The sequence below is a fragment of the Drosophila tropicalis genome, unplaced genomic scaffold (assembly GCF_018151085.1).
Source record: "Drosophila tropicalis isolate 14030-0801.00 unplaced genomic scaffold, ASM1815108v1 contig_443, whole genome shotgun sequence".
Taxonomy (NCBI): Eukaryota; Metazoa; Arthropoda; class Insecta; order Diptera; family Drosophilidae; genus Drosophila; species Drosophila tropicalis.
In genome coordinates this window covers 5533813-5559313 of record NW_027172907.1, presented here as the reverse complement: position 1 = coordinate 5559313, position 25501 = coordinate 5533813, and the positions used below count along the sequence as shown (strand labels likewise).

At 39.0% G+C, this 25501-nt stretch overlaps 2 protein-coding genes across 3 annotated transcripts; one reads left to right on the top strand and one right to left on the bottom strand.

The window, feature by feature from the left end:
- The first annotated feature begins 469 nt into the window (after window positions 1-469).
- On the top strand, window positions 470-14961 carry LOC137574169 (basic-leucine zipper transcription factor A). The gene is made up of 5 exons (XM_068286314.1): window positions 470-1043; window positions 5013-6811; window positions 9773-10095; window positions 10979-11407; window positions 11971-14961. Exons 2-5 carry the CDS (start codon window positions 5464-5466, stop codon window positions 12703-12705), a joined length of 2835 nt encoding a protein of 944 aa, XP_068142415.1. The 5' UTR covers window positions 470-1043; window positions 5013-5463; the 3' UTR covers window positions 12706-14961.
- Window positions 14962-15584: 623 nt separating this feature from the next.
- Window positions 15585-24771, bottom strand: chb (chromosome bows). 2 transcript variants are annotated; one of them, XM_068286307.1, is made up of 2 exons: window positions 24496-24771; window positions 15585-21528 (listed from the first exon to the last, which is right to left on the bottom strand). In XM_068286307.1, the coding sequence occupies exon 2, from the start codon at window positions 21354-21356 to the stop codon at window positions 16752-16754; it is 4605 nt and encodes a 1534-aa protein (XP_068142408.1). In that variant the 5' UTR covers window positions 21357-21528; window positions 24496-24771; the 3' UTR covers window positions 15585-16751. The 2 variants fall into 2 exon arrangements, with proteins under 2 accessions (XP_068142408.1, XP_068142409.1); XM_068286308.1 differs by lacking the exon at window positions 24496-24771 and adding an exon at window positions 21812-21929.
- Window positions 24772-25501: the final 730 nt, after the last annotated feature.

Genomic DNA, 25501 nt, shown 5'->3' with positions numbered 1-25501 from the left:
TAGAAAGAGAGATAGAGAGAGAATGCAACATGCATACTCTCTCTTGTTTGCTTTTTTTTTTTTTTTTTTTTTTTTTTTTTTTTTTTGGCCAAAGCTTTCTCTCACGTCCATCAAATCGGGTCACATTGGATTCCCCAGTGCAGCAGAGCAGCAGCAGCAGCAGGCTGAGCTGTTCTTTTGCCGTCTTTTGCCAGTTTTCTCTGCTTCTTTTTCCTTTCGTCGTGGTCGTTGGTCGTTCTCGTTGCCGTCGTCGTTGTCGTCGGCAATAGGGTAGGGTAGGGATTTTGGGGTGGGAGTGATGGTGGCAATATGGGAGGAAAGATGGAGGTTGTTGGTGCGGTTCGGCGTATTGGGGACTTGGCTGGGGGTTCGGGGGTTGGTTAGGTATGGGTGCGCGCTGCCGTGTTGAGGCTTTCGGTGTATAAATGGTAGCATGCCAGTTGTATCACATTTCAGTCTACATCGGACTTTTGCGCGCGCTGCACACAACACGCTGCTGCCTAGCTGGCTGGGCGTCGGTATTAACCGTTAATAAATAAATGACATTTACATGCTATCAACTGGCAGAGGCAGAACAGAAGCAGCACCAATACAAATACCAAAAGCAGAGCACCAACCAGCGCTGCCAATGTGTTGATCGTTACGCTCTTCGATTTTCATCAGAATAGCGAGAGACAGAGAGAAAGAGAGAGGGAGAGCGCGTAAATGGACAAGAGCATTGCAAGAATTGCGAGAAGATTTTGCATGTGTGTGTGTGTGTGTGATGTGTGTGTTTGTGAACAGTTAGCTGGCCCGTCTGGGCTACTGTGAACCGTTTTCTTTTTTTTTTTGATGTTGTTGTTTTTTCTTGGTAGTTCGAAAAGTAACGGAAATTTATGAAAAATTTTCGAAACAAAAAACCAAAACAAATTTATAGTGCAATTTCCGTCTAATGAATTTAGTGAGACAATTTATGATGTTAAAAAACTTTAAAAATCTAACAAAAATTAAATTAGATTGTTGCAATTAATTTTGATTAACAATTTAATATCGTCAAACTGCAGGTAATTATATGTATTAAATTTTTGTTAATTACAATGGATTCTGACTATATCAGAATATATTTACATTTAAAAATTTTTGATAATTCTAACAATAATTGAAATGTAAAATTAAAATTTCTTAAAAAATCTAAAATTATTCGAAATAAAATTTTGCTTTAATTTTTTTATATTTGTCATAAGGTTAAAGGGAATATGGGTAGTTAAAAGCATTAAATATCAGCATAAAAATATTTAAGAACATTTTAAATATATACTTCGACCAAAACAAGTCAAAACTCAGATTCGTAAAATATCATAAAGATTCTTTTCCAATAGTCGATCATTTGCAAAAATTGTTGAAATCAAAATTTAAATGCCAAACATTTGAATGTATGGAAAATTATATTATTTTTGTAAATTAAAATTCAATTATTTGTTCATAAATAATGAAATGCATATTTCAGCATTGATTTCAACTGGTCACCAGTCCCATATTTTGCATTCCAATATTTGCCCCAATTATTCAGAATCAACATCATTATTATGGTGCCTCAGCCGCCTCTCGATTAAAATCCCCAACAAAAAGAAGAAAAAAGAACGAAAAAACAACACAAAAATCTGCTGCATACATTCAGGGGCTGTCAATATTTTGCAAACGTTCAAGTGCTGCTGCGTTGCACATACGCAGTGTATGACGTGCAGAATATCAGGAGTGGGTGTTGTATGCTGTTGGTGCTGCTGGTGGTAGTGTGTGCTGTTATGTGTATGTGTGCCTGGAGCAAACATGAACAGAATTGCCAGGATGGTGGGAGGGTGGTAGGCACTGTATAGAGGTCCTGGACGACTCTGGGCTGAACTATGCGCGGCAGCCAAAAGCTAAAAATGCGTTGTCGTCTCGGTCTGAGGCTGCTGTTTTTATTGATTTATATACAAACATACAACACATACACATATATTTACTATTACCGTTACAACGGGGCGACTGTTGCTCACACACACACACACACAGTAGCAGCAGTAACAACAACAGCAGCAGCATCATCAGCATCTCGCCATTTACATTGCCTACACATACACAGGCTCACTCAACTTCCGTTTCCTTTTGGCAAGCAAAGAGAGCGAGTGCCAGCGTTGACAACTGCGAGAGAGAGTATGTATGTGTGTGTGTCTTGGCCAGATTGCAATGGCTCAAAACTTATTTCACTTGGCTCATTTCATTTACAGTGTTTCAATTCACTTTATTTTTTGGTTGGTTGAGGGGGTGTGGTGGAAGCTTGTGTTCCTTTACGTTGTTTTTTTTTTGCATTCATAACCCTTGCCAGAAAAGCTCTCGTTTGGCTCTCACTTTACTTTACTCTCTCTCTCTCTCTCTCTTGGCTGGCTCGCTTCATTCTTGTCTCTGTCTGTGTGTGACACTGTTAAGCTTTGACTCTCTTTTGAACTCGGGCCGGCATGTTTACATTGATTATGTTAACCCTCCCACAAGCTCTCCATCTCTCTCTCTCTCCTCCACTGCTACCATATTTGACTTTGCTAATAGAGTTGCTTACTTTGCTAATTTAATGCCCGTAAAGGGACATCATCATCATCATCATCATCATTAACTTCATCATCATTATCACTCACCTCTCGTCACTTTGGTGCTGCCAATCAATAAAATACAAAAAAAAAAAAAAAATAGAAAAATGTTGACTAGTTTTCAAGGCGGCGCTCCCTTACAATTGTGTGTGTGTGTGTGTTGTGGGTGTGAGTCTTTCGCTTTTATATCTTCTCTGTCTTGGCAAAAAAATAAAACAGGAAAAAAAAGGTTTATTAATCAATAAACGCACAAGGCAAGCGCAAACTCAACTCATCAGAATCCTTAGGAGCAGAGGTTGCTGAAAAAGACATTTCCATGAAGCCTCCAAAAATCTCACCCCACCACCTCATGGCCATCTCTTATCAATCTTCTCTTATTTCACTCACTCAACCAATCTCTCTCTCGCTCTCTGTCTCTCTCTCTCTCTCTCTCTCTCTCTTGCCTCTGTGTGTGCACATTTGTGGCTCATTAATGGTTTTGCATGTGGCCAAAATGCATGTGGTTATTCATTCAATGTATGCATGCGGTTTGTATATGTACACATGTATGTGGTTGTGCCTCTTGTTACCAGTTTGTGTTTGTGTGTGTGTGTGATGCGCTCGATAAGTTGAAGTGGCTGATGTGGCTGCTGTGCGTGAGTGCAAAACAAACATAAACATCATTTTGCGCATGGCCTCACTTCTTATGCACCTCTTCTACCCAACCAAACCAGCTCCCTTCCCAAACCTCTCTCTTTCACTCATTCACACACTCTATCCACCCACCCATCATCTGCACACACTTGCCACTTAACTGGCATCATCATCATCATCATGAACATCAGCAGCGTCACATTCAAATTTCTGCAAGTGGCAACCACATGCTGCACTTTCTTGCCACAAACTTGATGGCACTGCCATATTTTTGGCCAATGATTGGAGCTCTTCTCATTACCATCAATGCCTGGCGAAATGGCTCAGTGTCAATTGGCAAACGCATTCACATGCCAGTCGGCATGACCTCAAATGAAATCAGTTCCGGTCTAGCATAACAGCTTTTCCTACAGTTGAGTGATGTTTACATTAGACGGCCAAGTTGAATGCCAATTTTCAGTTCAGTTATATTGTTTGTATGTAGATATAGAGTCCAAGTAGATCCGTAGATCAGGGAATCTGTAGGTAGGTGTAAATTTTGGTAATTAATCAAACTAAACAGAAATGTAAAATATTCAATTGGAGTTAAATATGCATCCGCCTGAAATGTCTGCTATGTGAGTTTGATTGTTTTCGCTGACATGAATCTTAGAAAAATGTTGAGAAAGTTAGTTAACTTTAGCATAATCAAACTATTAAGAGAGAATGATTAAAAGACAAAGCATTATAAATGCCATCAGGAGCTCTGGCACTGAGATACGTGTGGGAGCCTGGTCTATAGTTTCGTTTAAAAGGAACTCCTTTCCTGGGGGTCCTTTCTTTTCTAGGAATTCTCTCTTGTAATAGACATTTCGAGGGCCTCTGTAAAGCCATTTCTGGTTTTAAATCATTTCCTGGATGGAGTTTGAATTTCATATACACCTACGAAATCGTTTAAAAAAGATCCAAATCAGGCTATGATGTTGTTATTTGATATTTGCATATCCTTAGAGTCGGCCTTCTGTGTCCAGCCTAGCATGTTATATAGATGAGCCCAATACTTCAATTTGCTAGGGTAAGCCAATCTTCCACTAGTCTTGGCATTTCTTTGACCAGTTCTAAACACAGAACTCTGAGGTATCCGATGGCTACACCTGTTGAATTCTATTGTTGAATTGCTTCTCTTGCCACATGTTCCTCTTCCTTACATGACTTTAGAACTTCTTTTGATTATTATTATTTACTTAAATCTAAGTTTAAAGTTTACAAATAAATTATTTCAAGTATTTTCTGTTAATGCTCACAATTGTCACTTAAATTTGAGTAAAATATATAAAAATATTTTGTAAAAAAAAAAAAAAGAAAACAGAAAATATTTTGCTGATTTAACGCTTTAAAACAAATTGAGGACAATGAGAGGCATTTTATTGCTGACTGAATTTTATTTGAATAATTTATTTGCGGTTTGCTGGCTTGGCAAAAAAAAAAAAGGAATACAATAAATAACAAGTACTGAAAACGCAACAATGCCATTGCCTACTTTTGTGGGCATGCGAATTCTTGGTGCTTGTTTCATGGCAATTCACACCTCCTGCTGAACGGACAATTGTCGTTGGCCTATAAGGCATAAAATGTTATTGACTTGAATGTTAATTGAATTGTCTCTAGAGAAAGAGAGAGTCCATCCAGGACACACAATCACCAGGATTACCAATTTGATAATAAAGCAACTTCTTTCTCTTTTATTCTCTTCCCATCCATCCATCCATCCATTTCCATTTCCGCTCTTTTTATTTTTAGGCAAAGAAAATAAAGAAGGAAAACTGCAAAAGTGGCAAAGAAAAGAACAAAACGGAATTCATACACACACTTAAACGCGGACACAGACAAAGAAAAAAATCGTGGAATTAATAAAAGGCAGCCAAGCGCATGGTGACCAGACAAGGACACATCACTACAACAACAACAGAAAAAGGAAAACCCATAGGCTAGTGTGAATAGGAATCGAACATAACAGGGTTGCCCCCGGCTAGGATAAGGCGCTACGGTTGGTTGGCAGGAAAATCAATAATAGACATATGTAAGAGGATATCGGCAAAAGGAACAACAAGAAAAAAAACACCAAAAACAACAACAACAACAGCAGCAGCAACAAAAACAAAGGAAGAAGACGCCACGGCCAAGGAATGGGTCACCTAACTTTCTTAGCAAAGGTCTGAGCATTGCCCAACCATAGCAGCAGTGAGTAGTCATGTCGGACAGATATCCAGGAGCGGGAGCAGGTTATTACGAGCACCAACAGGAATCGGCTTCGGCAACGACCATGTCACATCATTACCCACCGCAGCCATATAGAACGGGCGGCTATGGCTATCATCATCCACAACATCCTGGCTATGGTCAAGGCTATGGTTATGGCTCATATATGTCCAACTATTATCGTTATGCTCCATATGCCTCGCCACACTATAGTCAAACGCCGCCACCGCCGCCGCCACCACCACCACCACCACCGCCCCATCATCAACATCATCATCTTCATCAGCAGCAGCAACAGCACCAACATCATGCACAACACCATCATCTTCATCATCAACAACAACAGCAACAACATCATCATCATCAGGGATTGTTTACGCCCGCTGGTCAGCAATTGATACCCTCCAGTGTCCTGCATTACCCGCCCAGGAATCAGCAACAACAGCCGCAGCCACAGCCACAGTCGCAGCAGCAGCACCTTCAACTTCATCATCAGTCCAGCTATCACCAACAGCAACAACAACAATTACCCACCAGCAATCACTATGAAACGCCAGCAACTTCACTTTTCTGTGCTTCCTCAGCCCCATCGCCATCGCCATCTCCCTCACCGTATGCCCAATCGAGAGGCTTTAGCTCATATCATCCTCCTGCCGGACGTTCCAGTACCCCAGCACCAAATCGAACAGTTCTGCCGCCCAACTACTTGGAACCTCTACGTAACTATGCCGAGCAACATCATACGGCTCAGTTGGCTCGTTCCACACCCAAATTGGACGACTCCCATTTGGCCATGAACATAAATGATCTGCCCGCCGAGGCCGGCCAAGAAACGGCAACCGCAGCCTCATCTCCGCCCCAAAGGCTACTCACATCGCCGCCATTGATCAGTGCCACAGGCACGGATAGTGGCATCAGTAATTGCAGCACACGGGCCAGAAGTGATAGTAGTCAGAGTACACCAGTCTATAGCGGTGAATATCCTGTTAATATGTCTGTGGAATCGGCCTCGTGTGTGTCTTATCATTGTCCAGCCGATGGCAGAGAATACGAAGAAGAACAGCAGCAGCAGCAGCAACAACAACAACAACAGCAGCAGCAGCAACAGACGCCACAACAGCAACAATACCAACAACAGCAACAGCAACAACAGCAACAGCAGCAACAACATGAGCAGCAAGAGCATCAACGACAAGAGCAACATGAAGAACAACAGCAGCAGCAACAGCAGCAGGAACAACAGCAGCAGGAACAGCAGCAAAAAGACCAAGAGCAATTGAAAGTCGAGTCTTTGGTAAAGGAAGAGATGGCAGCAGTACCTCCGTCTCTCAATATTCCTGGTAAGTTGGTAGCTCTTTCTCAATTTATTTTACACTCTATTTAATTTGCAATTATGCAGGGTGGGGAATTCGGGGAGGACGTCGCGGGGGGAAAAGGAGGCTTATGAAATTTATGCAAACATATGTCAGAGTGGATTATGTAACAAGTCGCTAAAATTAACAAGGGAACATACACCAAATACAGTGGGACAAAAGTGCTTTCAATTTGATTAGGTCAAGAGAATTGAAAAATTAATAGAAAATGTCATTGTATGAAACTTTGTGGTAGCAAGTTCAGACAAACCTATCCTTTAGGGGCAAGATCTCTGCCCACAAAGCCCATCAAACATGAATCTAACTAGCTAAAATTAAGCCTAAGGCTACTTTTATAGACAGTCTTTAAATTATAAGCAATGAATACATTTCCAGTCTATAGCATACTTTTAAGAGCAAAGCTCCCATTAGAGTTTAGGATAATTGATCAACACTGAACCACTGTGCCTTCTTGGTTTCTGATTCCCGTTTCCTGATTCTGCATGCAAATTAATGCAGAGTAAGAATGAAAGAAAAAAAAAAAAAAAAAAAAAAAAACAGTAAAGAAACAACCAACAAGCAACTGTCCATTTGCGTTGCCGTCAACGTTGTCAGAGCTTGAGGGCTGCCTGCCTCTGCCTGGCTTGTCATGCGAATGTCCGTTAGATTTTTAAGCTTCTACAATCCTCTCTCTTGCTCGCTCTCTAGCCAAACACTCAACCAATCAGCGTTGGTTAACAAGTGAAATACTTCCGTTAGTTCCTGTCAAGCGTTGGCTTGCTCCAAGAAGAGATATCGATGTGAGTAGGTGGGCACGCTGGGAGTGGAGGAGGGGTGAGTGTCGGTGTGTTTCGGCGCTAAATGGTAAATGGGTTGCACAACGGAGAGAGCGAACAAGTGACAGAGTGGGAGGACGTAACAGAGAGAGAGAAAGGTGTCAAGCCTACGTCATGGGGCTTTAAAGAACTTCAAAAATTAGCTGTCTATTTAGGCACGCGACAGAGTCAGCTAGAGTTTAACTCTTGATGAGACGAAAGTCGCTTGCCACTTGACGTCAAGGAAGGGGAAAGGACGGTGGGAGGCAAATGAACGTGTGTGCAAATCAATAAGTTAACTTTTCCAATGTTGGCCAGGTGCAAAAAAAAAAAAAAAAAAAAAAGAGGTGGCCTTTAGGACCACCCACTCACAATCCGGACATATGTCAATTTTTCTTCTTCATCTTTTTTGCTCTCTAAATATTTCGTAATGCAAACGAACCTCCAGTTGAGTCTGTGTGTGTGTGTGAGTGTGGGAGAGTGTGTTTAGAGCTTCAATGTTATCAATGGGCGTTTGACTTACACACACACACACACACACTCTTCAATTCATACATATTCATCAAGGGGTGTTTGCTATTTTGTCTCTCTGTGTATGCGTAAAATGTCATCATACAGGCCAGGCCAACATGTAAATGAACTTTACAGTGTAATATGGTGGTTGTTGTTGTTCTTGTTGTTGTACGTCACACACAGAGACAAATGGCGACACCCTAAGGCAAAACAAAAAAAAAACAAAATAAAATCAATGTCCGTTATGTCAAATAAATTGACGCAAAAAACGCAAACTCACACCCACCGTCCCAACTCACACACACAGGGTCGGACTTTGGCAAAAATGTGAAACTTTTTCATAATAAACTTGTGTGCAATTAAAGACTTTCTAGAATTGTAATCAATAAACTTTTTGAAACTACATTAGTTTAAAGTTTTTTGATCAGTTAAACATAGAAAAACTTGATCAAGATATTGGGTCTAGTTTTCTGAAGAAATTTCACTCTTTCACTCACAAGACCAATAATAGAAGTCCTTCCATCTATTCTGAGACAGTTCTGTCTTGAGAGGAATAAATTTTCAAAATTGTGTCCTCCTGTTCCAGGGCGTTCCGAAGCTATTTACACTCACACTTACATACATACATATATGAAAAGTCATAAAGTTGACTTGAGCTTTCAGGTAAACTAACACATCAGTGGGATGATATTGAAATAAGTTTTCATTCAAATGTTGTGTAGAAATCAGCAGCTTTTCTTTTCTGTTTTCTTTATATGGTTACCTAAGTTTAGGCAAAAGTAGCATATGTTGCATACAGTTTGCTAAGAGGATGGTTTTTTTTATTTTCCTTTTTACTTGACAATTTATTACAGACAGAACATTAAATTGGCAATTGATGAATTGGAATTGGGTTTTATTTTTTCTCCTCTTGCCCGCCTCTGCCTTACCTTCGCATCGTCATAATTGATTTATTGCCGCGCAAATTGCCAAGAGCAGTAAATGCAATACATGGAAATTGCAGGCAAGCAGCCAACCGACCAAAGAGGCACCAACAACAAAATATATAAAACAAATACGTAAACAGTCGCATGCGCTGAAAAGCATGCTATGAATTTTGTTTTCTTTGTTGTTGTCATGCTGCTCACGCAAACTTGGACACACAGACAAGGAGACACAACACACACACACACACAGAGGGGGAAATACACGTTCAACAAGTGCATGACTCTCACAATACCATGCTCTCTCTCTGTCGCTGTCTGTCTGACTGTCTGCTCTCTACCTTCCTCCCTCTCGCTCTCTCTCTCGCTCTCAGTCAGTCGGTTTGTCTGATAAGCGGGTGCAAAAAAAAAAAATTTATTTGGGAAAGAAAGCCCTTATGCCTGTCCTGGCCTAGCCTGGGCTCAGCTATGCTTTTTAACCCTTGATTGCCTTTTGCACGCATGACAAAATAATTAGAAAGACCCCAAAAAATCAAAACACCAAAAATAAATAAGCCCCAAAAATAATGCTTGGGGGTGGCCCCAAAAGATAATGATAATAATGCTGATGATGATGATGATGATGAAGAAGCGTTAAATCTTTTTTTTTTTTGGTGTTTATCTATATTGATTTTGCTGCCTGTTTGCTTATTTTCCAGATGACATAAGCGACTCAGCTGCGAAGTCAGTGGCAGCAGCAGAGACAACCTTACCATTGGAGGCTCCAGCTCCAGCATCGGTTTCAACAGCGGGGGAAGCAGGAGAAGCAGCAGCAGATCCAGTTACGGCAACAGCATCTGACCAGCCCCAGTCCAGCCTTGATAAGACCGATATAACGGATGTGGAAATCAATTTGACGAAACCCCACAAGGAGACGGCATCTATAGCAGTAACAGAGACGCCGCCGCAGGATGCTGACAAGTCGCCCACATCTAATCTAATAATAAGCGAACATGCCGAGACAGAGCTGGAATTAGAGGGGGTAAGAGAATGAAATTACACACACACACACACACATACACTGTGTAAATGCGAATGAGAATGAACAGAGAAAGCAAAGAGAGCAGAAATGCAGCAACATCATCCCGGCTGCTGATTATGAACCAAGCTTCGAGCATAAATTAGGCCAAACGTAAACGAGAAGCGAGCAAAAAGCCTGATAATGACACAGACTCCAGCCCATCAGCCCCAGAACACCCCCCAAGCACCCCCGCTCAATCGCACATCCGCCGCCCTAGGACCTACAATGTGTCAGATCCAAAATCCTTTACGCAGAAATAAGCAAGCAAAAACAGGCAAGAGAAAGACCAAAAGCAAAAATGCGTTTAGCTCCATCGACCGGCTTTCTAGGCAGCAGCAGCAGCAACAACAAAAACAGAGGCCATGAGAGAGACACACACACTCAAAGAGAGAGCGAGAGAGCTTCGAAAAGCTCAGCACTAGCGAGAGAGACCGAAAGAACAGCAATTGCTTTTAGCCGGAAACCATTTTACAGGGTGTCCAAAAAAAGGAAGAAAAAAGTTAAGAAGCATTTATGTAGGCGGCTTTTGGGGACCGGAACGGAACGAGTGGGCGGGGATGGACTTGCGGGAACTTGGCAGCCTATTGATTTTTGGGGGCGCTTACGTTGAACTTCACCCGGCTGGCAGTTGCTTCTGCCTTTCTGAATGGGGAGAAGGCTCCTTTATGGGGTTGCCTGGTAACATGAGCGCCTGGGTTTGACTGGGTGCCACTTGAGCAGAAGCAACTGTGGGTTTCTGTTTTTTTTTTTTTTTTTTTTATATATATATTTTGCTCCTCTAAAACTAAATCGATTTTTATGTTTTTCTGTTTATTTTGTTTTTTTTTTTTTGTCTTGCTTTTAGCCAACGTCAAACTGGAGTCCCTCACACCGACGACCATTGACTCCACCCGTGCCACAGAATTCGCCTGTGGGCTATGGCCAATCTACAGCAGCGTTGACGAATCCTTTAAATCCTTTAATGCAATTGCAGCAGCAACAACATTTAGCTATAAATAATAGCAGCCACAGTCATAGTCATAGCCATGGCCAACACGGCAGCAGCAACACCTCAAAGCGTACTGCCAAGCATCGAATTGGCATTAGCAACAGTCACAACAACAACAACAGCTGCAACAGCGGCAACACCAACAATAATCGCATCATTGAATGCGATCTTATACCGAGCAAAAAATCAAAACGTAAAACAAGCAAAAAGGAAAACTCAAATGCAAATGGCGAAGTCCATGAACAATCGGAAAATGTTGAAAATTCGGTGAGAGAGCAAATAAGGGTAAGTAAATCTGAGAATTTTCCCCGTGGAAAGTATCTTCTTAGTGCTTCTAAATCTCTCTTTCAACTGATCAAACTCCCGACTATTGTTACTTTTAGTAGGTCATTGAAACTTAAAACTTTTGTAGATTTTTAAAAATTGCAAATCTTTAAAAGTTTTTCGTGATCTCAAAATAATAGAAATAGAGTTTTGACACTCTCAAAAACTTTCGAAAACTATGCTCAAATCTTTTAAGCATTTTGAATTTCAAAATATTTATTCTTAAGTTCTACAAATGTTAATGAAATCTTTGCCTATTGTTGACGCCATTGTATAATTAGGCGAGGGTTCGATAAAGAAATCGAGATTTTTGGTTCTTAACTTAACTTTCGATATAGGCATTTTGTTAGTTTCAAAATTGATCGAAGTTCCACGGAATTTCGGAGTTTCTCAAATACATATTAGAGAGTGATATATAAGAGTATCAAACTATGACAAAATTCAGAGCACAGAATCGTTTTAGGTCCAAATTAAAGGGAAGCAATTTGATAAAATGTTGTTAATAACTGGTTTATTTGTTTTAGGACATTAAGCCGTTGCCTGGTTTTCTTCAAGCATTTGGCTCCACCGAAATTGGACGTTTCTCGGAAAGATTTCTGCAAACAACGGAAAACTTTGTCGAACATTTGGCTGAGGAGTATGCAGCATTTGCTGCAGCAGCAGCCGCCAACAGTGGTCACAATTCGTCAACGTCCTATAACTATAACTATGAGACATCTTCATCGACATCAGCGTTAGCATCGTCTTCGGTAACGGCAGCGGCTGCAGCAGCAGCAGCAGCAGCGGCGGCAGCAGCAGCAGCAACGGCAGCAGCAATAACACCACCGCCGACATCACTGCCACCGCCTTCACATCCTTCTTCTTCTGCTTCTTCCTCATCATCATCATCAGCGTCGTCGTCGTCTCAAGCCCAAAGCTATTATCAGCACTATGAAGAGCACAACAACAACCACAACAATAATCAACATCATCAACATCATCATCATAGCAGCATAAGCAACAACAACTATTATGGCCATCATCCAATGATGACTAGTAGAAATCCAAGAATGCGTAGTGGCTATGGTGGCTATGGTATTTACGGTGGGGCTAGTGGTGGTGGTGGTGCTACTAGTATGGGTTACGGCTCTGGCTATGGATATCAATATCAAATGCCCGACTACATGGCGTATGAGCGATTTGCTGGCGCCTATGCCACTGGACCAGGACGTAATCGTCATCATTATCGCCATGGGGAAATACGTTGCAATGGCTATTAAAAAAAAAAAATAATAAAAACCAAAAAAGAAAACGAGTCTAAACAAAATCGAAACCAAAAACACAAACCAAACACTAAATATATATGTATACATACAAATTAGTTATGTATTTAGAATTGTTGTTGTCATTTCAAAACAAAACCAAAAAAAAAAAAATATAAGAAAATTCTCTGTGTGTGCCTTTTTCGGTCAACAAAATGCAACAAAAAAATAAAACAAAAACAAATGATTTACCAACACAAAAAAAACAAAACACAAAGCCAAAATATTGTTAGAAATGCAATTTGCATGTAAATTGAAAAAACCAAACAAAACAATTTACCAATTAAGTAGTTGAATGTAATTTTTAAAACAAAAAAAAAAAAAAAAAAAATTCTCCCACTGTACATAGAGTTAAATGCATTTCATCTAATTTAAGTCTAAGGAGAACATTTAACAACAAAAACCAAACCTAAATCGTACTATATACATTTATTGTGCGGTTGAAATTGTAAACGTTTTTTCTCTCTCTCTTCTTGACGGAATCTATATACAAATTACACCTATATATATATATATATATATATATATATACATATATATGTTTACACTAACAAGTTTATAGCCCAAACAAAAACAACAACTGAATGATACAGATCGGTACGAATTCGATCCTTTCCTATTATATGTATAAACTTTTGCAGTTCAATTGGATTTTCCATATAACACACAGTGGTCTGAACCCTCCAAAAGCTATGAAGAAAGCAATCTCTAAAACATGACCGCCGCATTTATGGGAGAGCAAGTAGTTGGAATTTTTAATTCTCGGTCCCCTACGACTGACTGGTAGGACTTCTCAGACTCGGGGATTGCCCCACAAACTTTTCAGAAGAAACTATTCAGTTTTAAGATGTTTTCCAAGAACTTGACTTGAGCTTCTCTTGAATATTCCTTATTTCAAACCACTGTGACCGACATTTACATCTGACATTCTGCTGAAAAGCAAATGACACTCTTTCTTCACGCTGACCACATGTCGTATGAGCGATTTGATTACACAGATTGATTAATTGATCTGTGAGAATGTAAAAATATCCCAATAATAATATTTATATACTTCTTCTTCACGCTGACCACATGTCGTATGAGCGATTTGATTACACAAAATGTAAAAATAACCCAAAAATAATATTTGCTTTTCTACTTCATTCGTTCAAGTGGAATACAAATATATGAAACTACTGAAGAATATCCTTGAGAGTCAAGAGTTCAAGAGGTTATACGATTTCATGGTGCGTATGAGACAAGAGATTCTGAATAAGCTCGAAAAGAGAAAACTTTTCTCTCCCAAGAACTGGACAAATTTTAATATCCGCCCAAAAAAAACAAGAATTTAGTTTTGACACTATCAAAAATTTGAGTAATTCCATCTTAAACTGATTAAAGTAGCCAGAACTAATATGAATTGAATTCAAAGTTTTTTCTGTAACTTCAATGAAAATCCAATCTCTGCAAGGGCCAATACAAATGAAAGCCAAGTAATATAGAAAATGTGCCATTATCAAAAAAAAAAAAAATGTTTATATAGGTTTTTATTTGTTTCATATCAAGTGTAAATTACTTTCAACCAATCACATTTTCTATTATATATATTTATATATATATAAATATATTACCAAAATCCAAACAAAAAAAACACAAATTTTACTTGTAAAAATGAAGTTAGACTCTAAAAAAAAAAAAAAAAAAAAAACACCAAAAAAGCAAAACAAAAATGAACCACCGCACTTGAAATCTTATTTAAATTTGTTATTTGTTTTTTCTAATCCCATTTTGTACTTGTTTTTTGTTTTTTTCTTGACCAACTTATTTCTATAAAAGAATTTTTAAATTTAGATTTTAGTTTTTTTGTTTATGTTTAAGTGCCTTAATTTATATGTATATGGTTTTTAAGTTTTTCTTTTTCAAAACTCCAACAATTTTTGAAACGTCTTTTTCCTTGTAAAAAAAAATCAAGGAAAGCTAAAAATACAAACACAAAAACCAAAATGAAAAAAAAAAACACAATCCCAAGAGTTCAGGTTTCAAAAGAATTAAAAAAAAAAAAACAAAAAGTGGGCCCAAAATGCAAAATAAAAAAAAATGTAAAACAGACACACACACACACACAACACACACATCGAGAGCATTAACTCAAAAAGAAAAAAAAAAAAAAAAAGAGTGCAAGAAAATCTAGTTGAATAGCGTTTAATTCTTAGTTAAATAACTTAGTTAAAATTTAAGAGAAAATCACATTGAGTACATCCTCCCCACTTTTACCTTCCTCCCCCCACTGATGATATTTCACTCTACCCAAAAATTTTCTAGCTAATATGCGAGGGTTAAACGAATAAGTTGCCAAATATGAAATTCAACTAAAGACATCCTTTCATCCTTTCTTACAAGTCCTTGCCTAAATTGATCGATTTCTTAAGAAATTCCAACAGAATTTTTCTTTAATTTTAAGAGCATATAATGAAATTTGCATTAGAGCACAGCTCAAATTCCAAGAAAACTATAAAAAAAATATAAATATATGCACTTGAATGCAATAAACTATATAAAAGTTATTTAAGTTCTTGAGACGATTGATTTGCCAATCAATTTATTCATATTTACTAAGGCCCTGAACTTTGAGTTTGACCCTCGCAAGTAAGAAAATGATATAAAATCGATGTAAATACAAAAACCCCTCCCAAAACAAAAACAAACAAAAACTTTGACAATTTTAACAAAAAACCACAAAAGAATCTTAGCAAAAAAAAAGAAGAGAAAAATAATAATAAAAAAAAAACAAAAGTTGATAAAAAAAAAAAACAATGCCTTGTTTTTAATTTTTTTGTTTGTTTATATATTTCGGGTTTTGTTTAACTGTTGATTTTTATTCATTTTGTTGTTTTGTTTTTCTTTTTTTTTTTTTTTTAATTAATTTATAAATATTACATATAACCTAGAAATTGTTTTTTGTTTTGTTGTGTTTTTTCTTTTTTGTTTTTTAAATTAATTACAAAAATAGATCAGTTGTAAGTAAAAATTAGAATTTAGTTGAGCGGCAAAAAGGTAGATAATAGCGAGTAGTGGGAAAGGGGTTTTGGAGGGGGTGGGTGGGGGATTATACAACAAAAAGGGGCACAAAGAAAGCAAAAGAGTTAAAGTTAAATGTAAAGCTTAAATAGAGAAAAAAAATATACAAAAAAAAAACATACACACATACACAATAATTGAGTCAGCGAAATTATTTGTTTAACAAAAGGAGATAGCGAGTGAGGCCGAGATAGAGAGAGAGAGAGAGGGAGAGAGATGGAGAATTAGTTGACTTCTTAGATTAATATTTAAATGATGTTTTAAACCGTTTTAAGGGTTTCAAAAGCAAAGCAATTAGTGCACAAAGTCAAACGAAACAAAAAGGGGGAATTGAAGTTTTGTTTTTAATAGTTTATAATAGTTTCTCTTCACTCTATCCCTCTCTCTCTCTCTCTCTCTCTTTCTCTCTTTTTGTCTGTTTCTCTTTATCTCTTCATAATCTATATGCATTTTACAATCAGTTACAATTTTGTTATAAATAATTTCTTTTAGTTTTTGTTGTTCTTCCTAGTTCTTATTTTCTTGCTTAGCTGGCGTGGGTAGTAAAGGCCGGAGGGGATGGGGGGAGGGGGTCTAAGAGTAGGTCGAGAGGGTTAAGGTTGGAAGTTTAAACAAATACACAATCATTTCTTCTTTCTCTTTTTGTCAGTTTCTTTTCGTTCGCTTTTGTTTCTCTTTTTCCGTTTTAGATGACTATATAATTAGTTAATTGTATTAAATATATTTTTTGTTTCTTTATATATATTTATATATAGCATTAAATGTCTGTATCATTTTTGTTATTTGTTACTTTTTTTTTGTAGTTTTTATTTATTCTTGTTTGTTTTGTTGGTTTTTGCCTACTTTCGCCCTAAGCTAACGCCTGACAATGAATCACGTTCACGTTCACGATCGCCGATTGTGTCTTTGTATGAATAATGGCGTCCCGGAGATATGCCCCTTAATCATGATGATGAGGCCGCTGAGGAATTCTTGGTTGATGATCCGCCGCCACCGCCGCCGCCGCCTCCTGATGAATTCTGCTTTTGCTTCTCAATGTAAACATTAAGCAAACGAACTTTACTTGGATTTAATACGGATAGCTTCGGTTTAACCTTCTCCTCGCCGAGAACGATGTACAGTTTGACTATACAAAAGACGGCCGCTTTGCGTACCATTGACTGTTGATCGTCGGCCGATCGGGCCAAATTTGGAAATACCATATCCAGATGGGCATCTGTTATATCAGCTCCATGATGTTCGGTGACCTCCAATAGCAATTTAATGGCGCATAAATTTGCCGGAAATTGGCCAGTGGCAATGACAGGATTCACAATATTAATGGATAAATCTAAAGGCAATGCTGGTGCAATGCGCGGTATCATATTATCGATTTCGCGTAATGCCTCTTTGCTATGCTGATAACATTGAATAATTTTTAATAGGATTAATTCCAAGAAATTCATCCACTGATGACGCATCTTGTCGCTGCGCATTATTTTGCTCAGGACATTTAGACCGGCTATGACGACATCGGTATCATCCGCCTCCAGGATATTGAGTAGCATGCGCATTATCGATTTGAAATTATTATTTGGCAATTCACAATTTCCTCCACGTATGCATATGGCCAAATTGGATAGGGTTGAGCATATTTGATCGACTGGTTGATCTTTGGTTAATCTCACCGCCTGACGAATGACAACACTTTCGGGCACATCGTTGGGCAATATTAATTCACCATTATCGCTAATAATTAGCGATATCAAGAGTTTACCCTCGCCGGATGCTGATCCAGAGCCTGAGCCCGTTTGATGTGGTGGCGGTGATTTATTGCGATCCAAATTATCTAAGCGCATGGTGGCCGATTCTGGTGTATTTGACTGTGTGGTATTTGCCGAAGATTGCGTCTTTGAATTCGATGAGAGAGATGCACACGAATCCTGTTGCTGCATCTGTTGATGATGAGACGAAGTATGTTGTTGATGATCATTGTTATATTGCAAATGATGGCCATTGCCAAAACCATTTGGTGCCAACGAATGATATTGTTGACCAAAACAGGAACGTATTTCCTCGGATGTTTTTTGTATATTATGCTGAACGACCTCCAATTCGGATGAGAAGAGCATTTCTTGTTCAACCGATGATTGACGTGAGCGTGGACTAGTTGTAGCTGTTGTTGTGGTTGTTGCTCCCCCTCCTCCTCCTCCACCGATTGTTGCTGACGTATTCAATTGAAGCGAACTGAATGGCCCAACCGATGGACTCTGCAACGGCTTGGGACTGCTGCTGCTCAATGGCGACGATGTGGGTGAATTATTACCCGAATTACCCGTACTTTGACGACGCATATGGGACTGTATACACAATCGTGCCGAATCCTGATAGCCCTTCGGTAAATTGGCCAAAAGTTTTGTCATTTGTGGGGTATTCAGATTATACAATGCCATCAAACAGTTACGTGCCTGTGAACGTAATTCAATTGATTTCTGATCGGATGACAATTGAGCCAATTTTAAGACGGTACGCTCACAGGCTTGTTGATTTTGTTCATTGGGAAAATCACTTGATTTACAATACGTATTGGCCAAATCGGTTAGGAATTTCAATATAGCTATTCTTGTCTTTGGATTGGGCGTTTGCGTTGAATCGGAAATGATGCGGAAGAGCTCTTTCAATTGCAATTGCGTGGGAAAATATTCATGGACCACTTGCAATGTTTTCCAGATTTTGCTATGCATTGAATTTAATATATCGGTGCCCAATTTATTGAATAATCGGGTCAGCAATATAAATAGCCAATCGTGCAAATCCTGCGAATGATTCAATATCAATTCGGTGACAGTATCCAATAATAATGAATAGACTTTTGTGTGTATGTCCATAAACATTTTACGAAACATATCCAAAACGCATTGCAACTGGGGTTGGGTCAACTCTTTGCCATCGGCCAGATATTGGGTTAAACTGATGAGGCCATCCTTACGCTCCGACCAATGATTGGAAGCGCAATACTGAATAATCGTTTCAATGTCATCGAATGGCGCCCTCTGGGTACTCCAATCGAGGCGAGTGCGTGAACCGCTTAATGAATAATTGGAATTATTGCCACGCGTATAGCTGGAGTCAAATGAACGTTCAGAGCACACAGAACTTGCCTCCGAATCAATATCATCGGACTCATCCCGTCCCAAGAGTTTGCGACCCATGCGAACGCCACCCGAACGCATATAATCGCCGGAAATATAATCATTCTGACCACCGCCGCCGCCGTCATCTGCACCCAAGATATTTTCAGCTTCACGGGATTGGGCTAACAGACGAGCCGCTGCCAACGGTCGTTGTGGATTATTACGTTCGGGTGTTCGCCTCGATCCAGAGCCAACGGAATATAAACTACGTTTCATTAGATTTCCACCACCCGCTGATCTAGTGGGACTTGTCTCTCGGGAACTTGCTGTACTCCGTGGTATGCCCGATGCCTTTTTGGGTATGGCTCCAGTTGCTCCACTGCCTCCGCCACCACCACGATAATAGGCTCCAACATAATGATCTCTTAGCTTAGTGCTTGGTGATGTGGATCTAGAACCCGGCTGAGATTGACTAACACCACTTCGCCCTCGAGTTCGTGGAGTCACCGCACCCGGCGTTGTGGCCGGCGTTGATCCACTCTGTGAATTTAATCTTGGCCTTGGTAATGAACCATTATTGGCTGCGGCTGTCAACGAGTTCATGGCTGCCAGTGGTTTCTTTTGCTGTTGCCTTGTATAGAGTGTGTATTGAGCTCGAGCCTTGGCTCTTTGAGCTGCAGCCGTATCTACAGCTGAAATTGATCTCATATTGGGTGTGGGCTTTTGTAAACTAGAGCCGATTGGACGTCCCAAACGACTGGCGGTGCGGCGTGTCTCTGGTGCTGCAATGCCACTGCCACCAACACCACCACCACCATCTCTTTCCTTTTCCAATGCCCTCTGGGCAGCTATATCGAGGGAACCATATATCTGATCAGCCAATTCAGGAAAATGTCGTCGAAATATCCAATAGGCACATCTCGAATGTCTTCGGGCATCACAATCAGCATCGCTTAATGATTTCTTCAATGTGTCTCTCAGGACAGTCGAATGCCTTTCCAGTGCCTTCGTTTGCCATTCCTCAAAGAGTAAGACCATCAATTCACATAACGTGGAACGTATATCCTTCGATTTTGATTGTTGCAGCGTATCCGTATAGATTTTCAATAGTTTCGGTGAATGCGTATACTTGATTATATACTTGAGAGCCAATGTCGATGCCGATGCTATAACCTTGGCACTATTCTGTATTAAATTAATCAATTGCTCTAATATGCTCCAACAAAAGGCATCCAGTTTTTGTCTCAACACCTTGGTCATGTAGGCAATTGTAATGCACGCTTCACGTATAACCTGGGATCGAAGCTCCTCTTTGAGGATATCCAAGAAACTCAGCGATAACTCCTTCAATTGTACGACCACAAATTGTGTTTGCGTTTGATGATAATTGAGAATGAGTAGAGCACGAATTTTCTTTAGAGCTTCGACACGTTTCTCCCAATCGGCGTTCTTATCGCTTATAACAATTAAAATTTGCTTATATATATCATCCATATCCTTAGCATGAAAAATGGTCAATTGTGGTACTAATTCAAAGCTGGCTTCAAATATTTCCATGGTCACTGCTCCAGCATCACCGCTAATATCCGTCATACTTGGCTTTGTTCTCAATGTGGCCACCGCTGAATTTAATTGCCTCTTCACTATCCTTGTTGGCCTCTCTCGCAGGCCAATGTTATCGGCCTCATCTAAACCATTTCCATTGCCATTACCATTTTTCACAGCCGATGGTAGTAGAAGACCTTCGATTTTGGCCTGATCAAATTTCTGTTCGAGTAGAGCTAATTTCGAATTTGGCATATCCTCCATACGTCTAAGGTCTGGCCTCAAGCGATCACCGACATGTTTATAGATCTCCACTAGCGTCTGTATGGCTGCCTCACGCACATTCACTGTGGGATCACCGAGCAGGGAACATACCGGGGGTATATATGTTCGTACACTCAGCTGCTGGGTGCCATATTCATTCAGTGCATTAACAATTGTCTGCAGGAACTCTTCCCGTACCTTTGAATTCTTATGCTTAAAGCAACTTGTGGCCAATTTATCGATTAGTACTTGAGGTGTCAGCACTTTGTGCTCCATTAGATCCCGCAATAGCAATTGAGCCTTCTCCCTCACTGTATCCCGATTATCACCCAATCGATCAATCACATGGGGTAAAACTGTCGCTGTATATGCATTGAAATCTGTACCCAAACGTTTTATCAACTCTGAGAAGGCTTCTAGTGATTTTTGTGCTATCTTGAAATGACTACCAGTTAGCCAGGGCATAAGGCCATCAATAAGGAAGCCCATATCGCTGCATTGTATAGAATTGGTATCATCACTTAAAAATGTAACCAAATCTTCGGCCAATTGCACTTTAACTCGCATATCCGCTTTGGGCATCTGTTGAATGAAGCCATCCAAATCGTTTGGTTTCCTGTAGGCCATCTTATTATCCAAATTTCTCTACAAGTGTGTAGGTGTAACGTGATGTGTTGTCTGCTGTTTTATTTTCTTGCTGGATGAGTAGCAGGGGTGGGCGTGGCCCGCCCTATTTAGGCAGCTCTTTGTTTCGGCTATTTCGCTCTATTAAAATATGTCCAAAAATTTCACGCGGCAACTGAAAGAAGACAAAGAAAAACAAATAAATATTAATCAGTGATATGTAATAAATAATTTAGCTTATTTGTAAAAAAAAAATTATACGGAAAGGACACTCAAAGGCAAATGCCATTTTACTGCATCCTGCTGCAGTGGTCATAAAGTTCCTCCAAGACTCATCTCTCTCTCTCTCTCTACCCTTGGTTGGGGGAAATCAAACCAAGAGGCGAATAATTGATTAGATGAAACAAGCAAAGGTAATTGGAAATCCTTCAATACATGGATTGGAATAGTTATCGTACCCTATAGAGGTTATTTTGCATTCTATAAACCTTTCTTTCCTTCTTATCCACGATACAAGTTAATTTTTAAAATTTTGCATTGTTTAATTTGGTTTTTTTTTTGTTTTTTGTTTTTTTTGGTCTTTTTTTTTTTTCATAAAAGAATAATTTTGTTTTTACGGAAAAAATTTTGTGTATATTACTTAAAAATTTGGAGGTTTATAACTTTAAATTTCAAAGATCCTAATGTGAAAGATAAAGCAAAAGTCAACGAGTGTGTGTTGGAGTGAAACAATACTGAAAGCACAGCTCATTTAACATTCTATGTAAACCCGCCCGACAGAGACAGCTGGTGATCAATTATAGCTCATTTCGTTGGAAGAAGCGTTTAGTAACCAACTAAAATAATAGAATATCCACTTACTTCCAGTGGCGGATCTCAGGCTGTAAAATGGAGGGTACTTTGCCCTCTAAAGTATGCAAACAAATAAAGAAAAGAGACAATAGACTATGTTCGAGTCACAAGCTCTATGGCATAGTTTAAGGGGCAAAGTTCCCACTATTCTCACAACTCTAGACCATTTTTATTTATAAATATTTTCAAAGTTGCATTTTTAGAAATAAAATATGAAAACGGAAACCCTAACGTAACCGATAACCATTATTTCCTGTGCTTATCATTGAGTTGTATATACTTTTGGCCTAGTCGGTATTATCCACGGCATGTAGTACATAGCAGCAAAGTGTTTGTTCTGCGCGCGCGCATACGCAAAAAAAAAAAAAAAAAAAAAACACACAAACAAAATTACATCAACAAACAAAAAGAAATAAACTCCTAAAGTGGGCAACAATTTTTGCATGGAGAATGAAGTCACAGAATGTGTAGAAATGTAGGTGAATAGCTATGCGGGTGGGTATGGGCATGTCTCTCTCTCTCTCGCTATGTGTAAAGTGGAGAGAGAAAGAGTGGAAGTGGGAGTGGGACTGAGAGGGTTTGTAGTGAAGATACAGATGAAGAAGCAGAAAAGGAGATTAGTCGGTAGGAAAAAGGAGTGTTTTTTTTTGTTAGTGGGGAAGAAGGTGTGTGTATTATATGCACATACAAATATGAATCATCTCATGAACGTCGGCGCGCCTGAGAGCGTGACGAAGCCATCCGTTTTTAGTGGGTGGGTGGGCCAGGAAACTAGCTTTAGCTCAGCTCAGAATAGAAGAGACAACGTGCGCGCTTGTCTATTTTTTTTTTGGACGACAGCGCTGCCAAAGTCAACGTCAAGCCGTCTATGGTAGATGAAATTGTTAGACAGACAGCAAAAGAGAGAGAGGACAGAAATGAGATAATACATATACAACACCAACGACAAAAACAACAACAATTATCATTATTATTACTAAGCAACAACAGCGACTTGTTGAGAGAGAGCGAGCGAGAGACAGACCACCAAAGTGACAAAGAGAGGGCGAGAGAGAGAGCAAGGGAGTTCATAAAATGAAGAGCGATAGAGAGAGAGGGCGATATAAATTAGCATTGCATACGCAATTTTCTATTTATATACAAAAACATCAACAAAACTTCAAATCAATGCCAACAGTGTTGGAAAGTCAAGAGAAGAGAAGCAGGGTAATCAGGGTCTAGGGGGAAGGTTAGCACCTGCTTTCGTAACTAAATTTTTGTCCGAACCTTGGGGCTACGTTTAATTTTATATCTGCAGTCGATAAGATATGAAGGAAAATAAAGGTTGATGCTGATTACAATTTAACGGTATAGCTTAAGAACAGCTGCGACTGATGATGTGTTTTCATACATATTTATATATGTATGTATACATTTTTTTGGTTAATTAAACAACACACACATACAAACACATGGATAGAGGCGAACATTTCAAATTTTTTAGTTGCCGGCTATGTGCTGCTCTGCTGCCGCTGTCGGCAGCGACGACGACGTCATTCACTGGCTAAATGTCACATGCGTTAGAGTGACAGAACGACAGAGAGTGAAAGAGATAGAGCAAATTATAACGGAAACAGTTTAGCCAAATTGTTAGCAAAAGATCTTTATTTAAAACAATCGTTTTGCATATATGTATATGTACATATATGCTTGTATATGTATGTCTGAGATACGCACTCGTACACACATACACGCATACCAATTTGATTTGCAAATATCTTGACGTTGGCTGCGCTGTTGCCAGTTTGTCTTCTTCTTGTTCGTCGCTGCTGCTGTTTCTTGTCGCTCTCTTTCTCTCTGCAATATTGTTTTGGGTTGGGCTTACGCTGCTGTCACTATTTGGTCTTAAACATCGGCCTTAAAAATTGATTTTCCAGTTACCGTTTGGACAAACAATTTGCTATGCTCACAAATACACATATTAAATAAACTACATTTATTTTCAACCACAACCAATTGAACAATTTGCCCTCTTTATTACTCGACATGGGAGAGTGCCACAGGGAGAGAGTGAGATAGAGAGAAAGAGAATGAGAGCGACAGATCACAGTATTGCTCTTCTTATTGTCATTGTTGTTGCTTGCTTGATGTTTGTTATGAAGGAAAAGAGGAAGCGGGAGGCGGTGAAGGGCGCCTAGTTAAAGTTTCACTTTGTCATTTGTTGCAGCAGCAGTAAAAAAAAAACAAAAAAACATTAAACACAGTCTCGCACACACATACAAACACACGGAATTCCATCGTCTTCACTCACTTCTCTTTCGGTGAACTTTTTTCTCAGTGGAGTAGGTGACGCGCTGGGTCGGTCAATAGGCGAGGAGGCGGAGGCAAATAGCAGCACAACTTTCTTTGCTCTTTTAATTTTTATTGAGAGACTGAGAGTTCGCTGAGCTCAGACAAACCTCACATCTTGCTACGCGTGTTCCTTAGTTGCATTGTGTAGTGTAAATTTATTTAATGATTTTTAAAAACTTTTTGCTTAATATTAACAAACGATTTCTGCCCGTTCCGTTGCGAAAAATAAAGCCAGTGTGGCCGTACATGCTTCGCCTAAAAATACCAAGAGAAATCGGTATATATTGATATGAAAAAATACTAGAAAATACCAAGTATCTACGTTGTACATTTGGTATTTTTTATTTACATGAAATTATCTACATTCTTTAGTATTGTACATACATATCCACACACACAGTATAAAAGCTTAGAGCTGGGCAGTTTAGTTTGACTGACATTCATGTGCCCAAGGGTGTAGACGGGTTGTCATTAAGGGGATACCTTATGATAACGTATGTATGTACATATGTATATACAAAATTTACTTCTTAAAACTGTTTTTTGTATTTGAAAACGTGTATTTTCAAGAAATTTACTAGATAGTACCCTTATTTAATTCTGACAATTTCAATAAGGATCAATTGTATATATATACATACATACATACATATGTATGTACTACAAATAAACGTAGTTGTCAAAACAAGAGATTTCCCTTTTTTTTTTTACTATGAATCTATGTTGACATTTCCCATGCTATTACTCAGAAATCTAATTTATAAAATAAATATTTTATTAACAAACATAGATATGGCTAAAAACTGATAAGGTTATATATAGTTCATATATTAAGATATACATATGTATGTATGTAACTATTTGTGATTGACATATATTGACTTCAATTTCGTTTCATCAATGGGTAATAATAGTCGTATCTTTGATTTAATTTATTGCATTTTCAGACAGACAAGTCCCCCACA

Bases quoted from the DNA above. Each gene is read 5' to 3' on its own strand.
- chb (XM_068286307.1), bottom strand. From the start codon at position 21,356: ATGGCCTACAGGAAACCAAACGATTTGGATGGCTTCATTCAACAGATG.
- LOC137574169 (XM_068286314.1), top strand. From the start codon at position 5,464: ATGTCGGACAGATATCCAGGAGCGGGAGCAGGTTATTACGAGCACCAA. The intron at 6,812-9,772 runs GTAAGTTGGTAG...CTTATTTTCCAG, and splicing joins TCCGTCTCTCAATATTCCTG to ATGACATAAGCGACTCAGCT. The intron at 11,408-11,970 runs GTAAGTAAATCT...TATTTGTTTTAG, and splicing joins CGGTGAGAGAGCAAATAAGG to GACATTAAGCCGTTGCCTGG.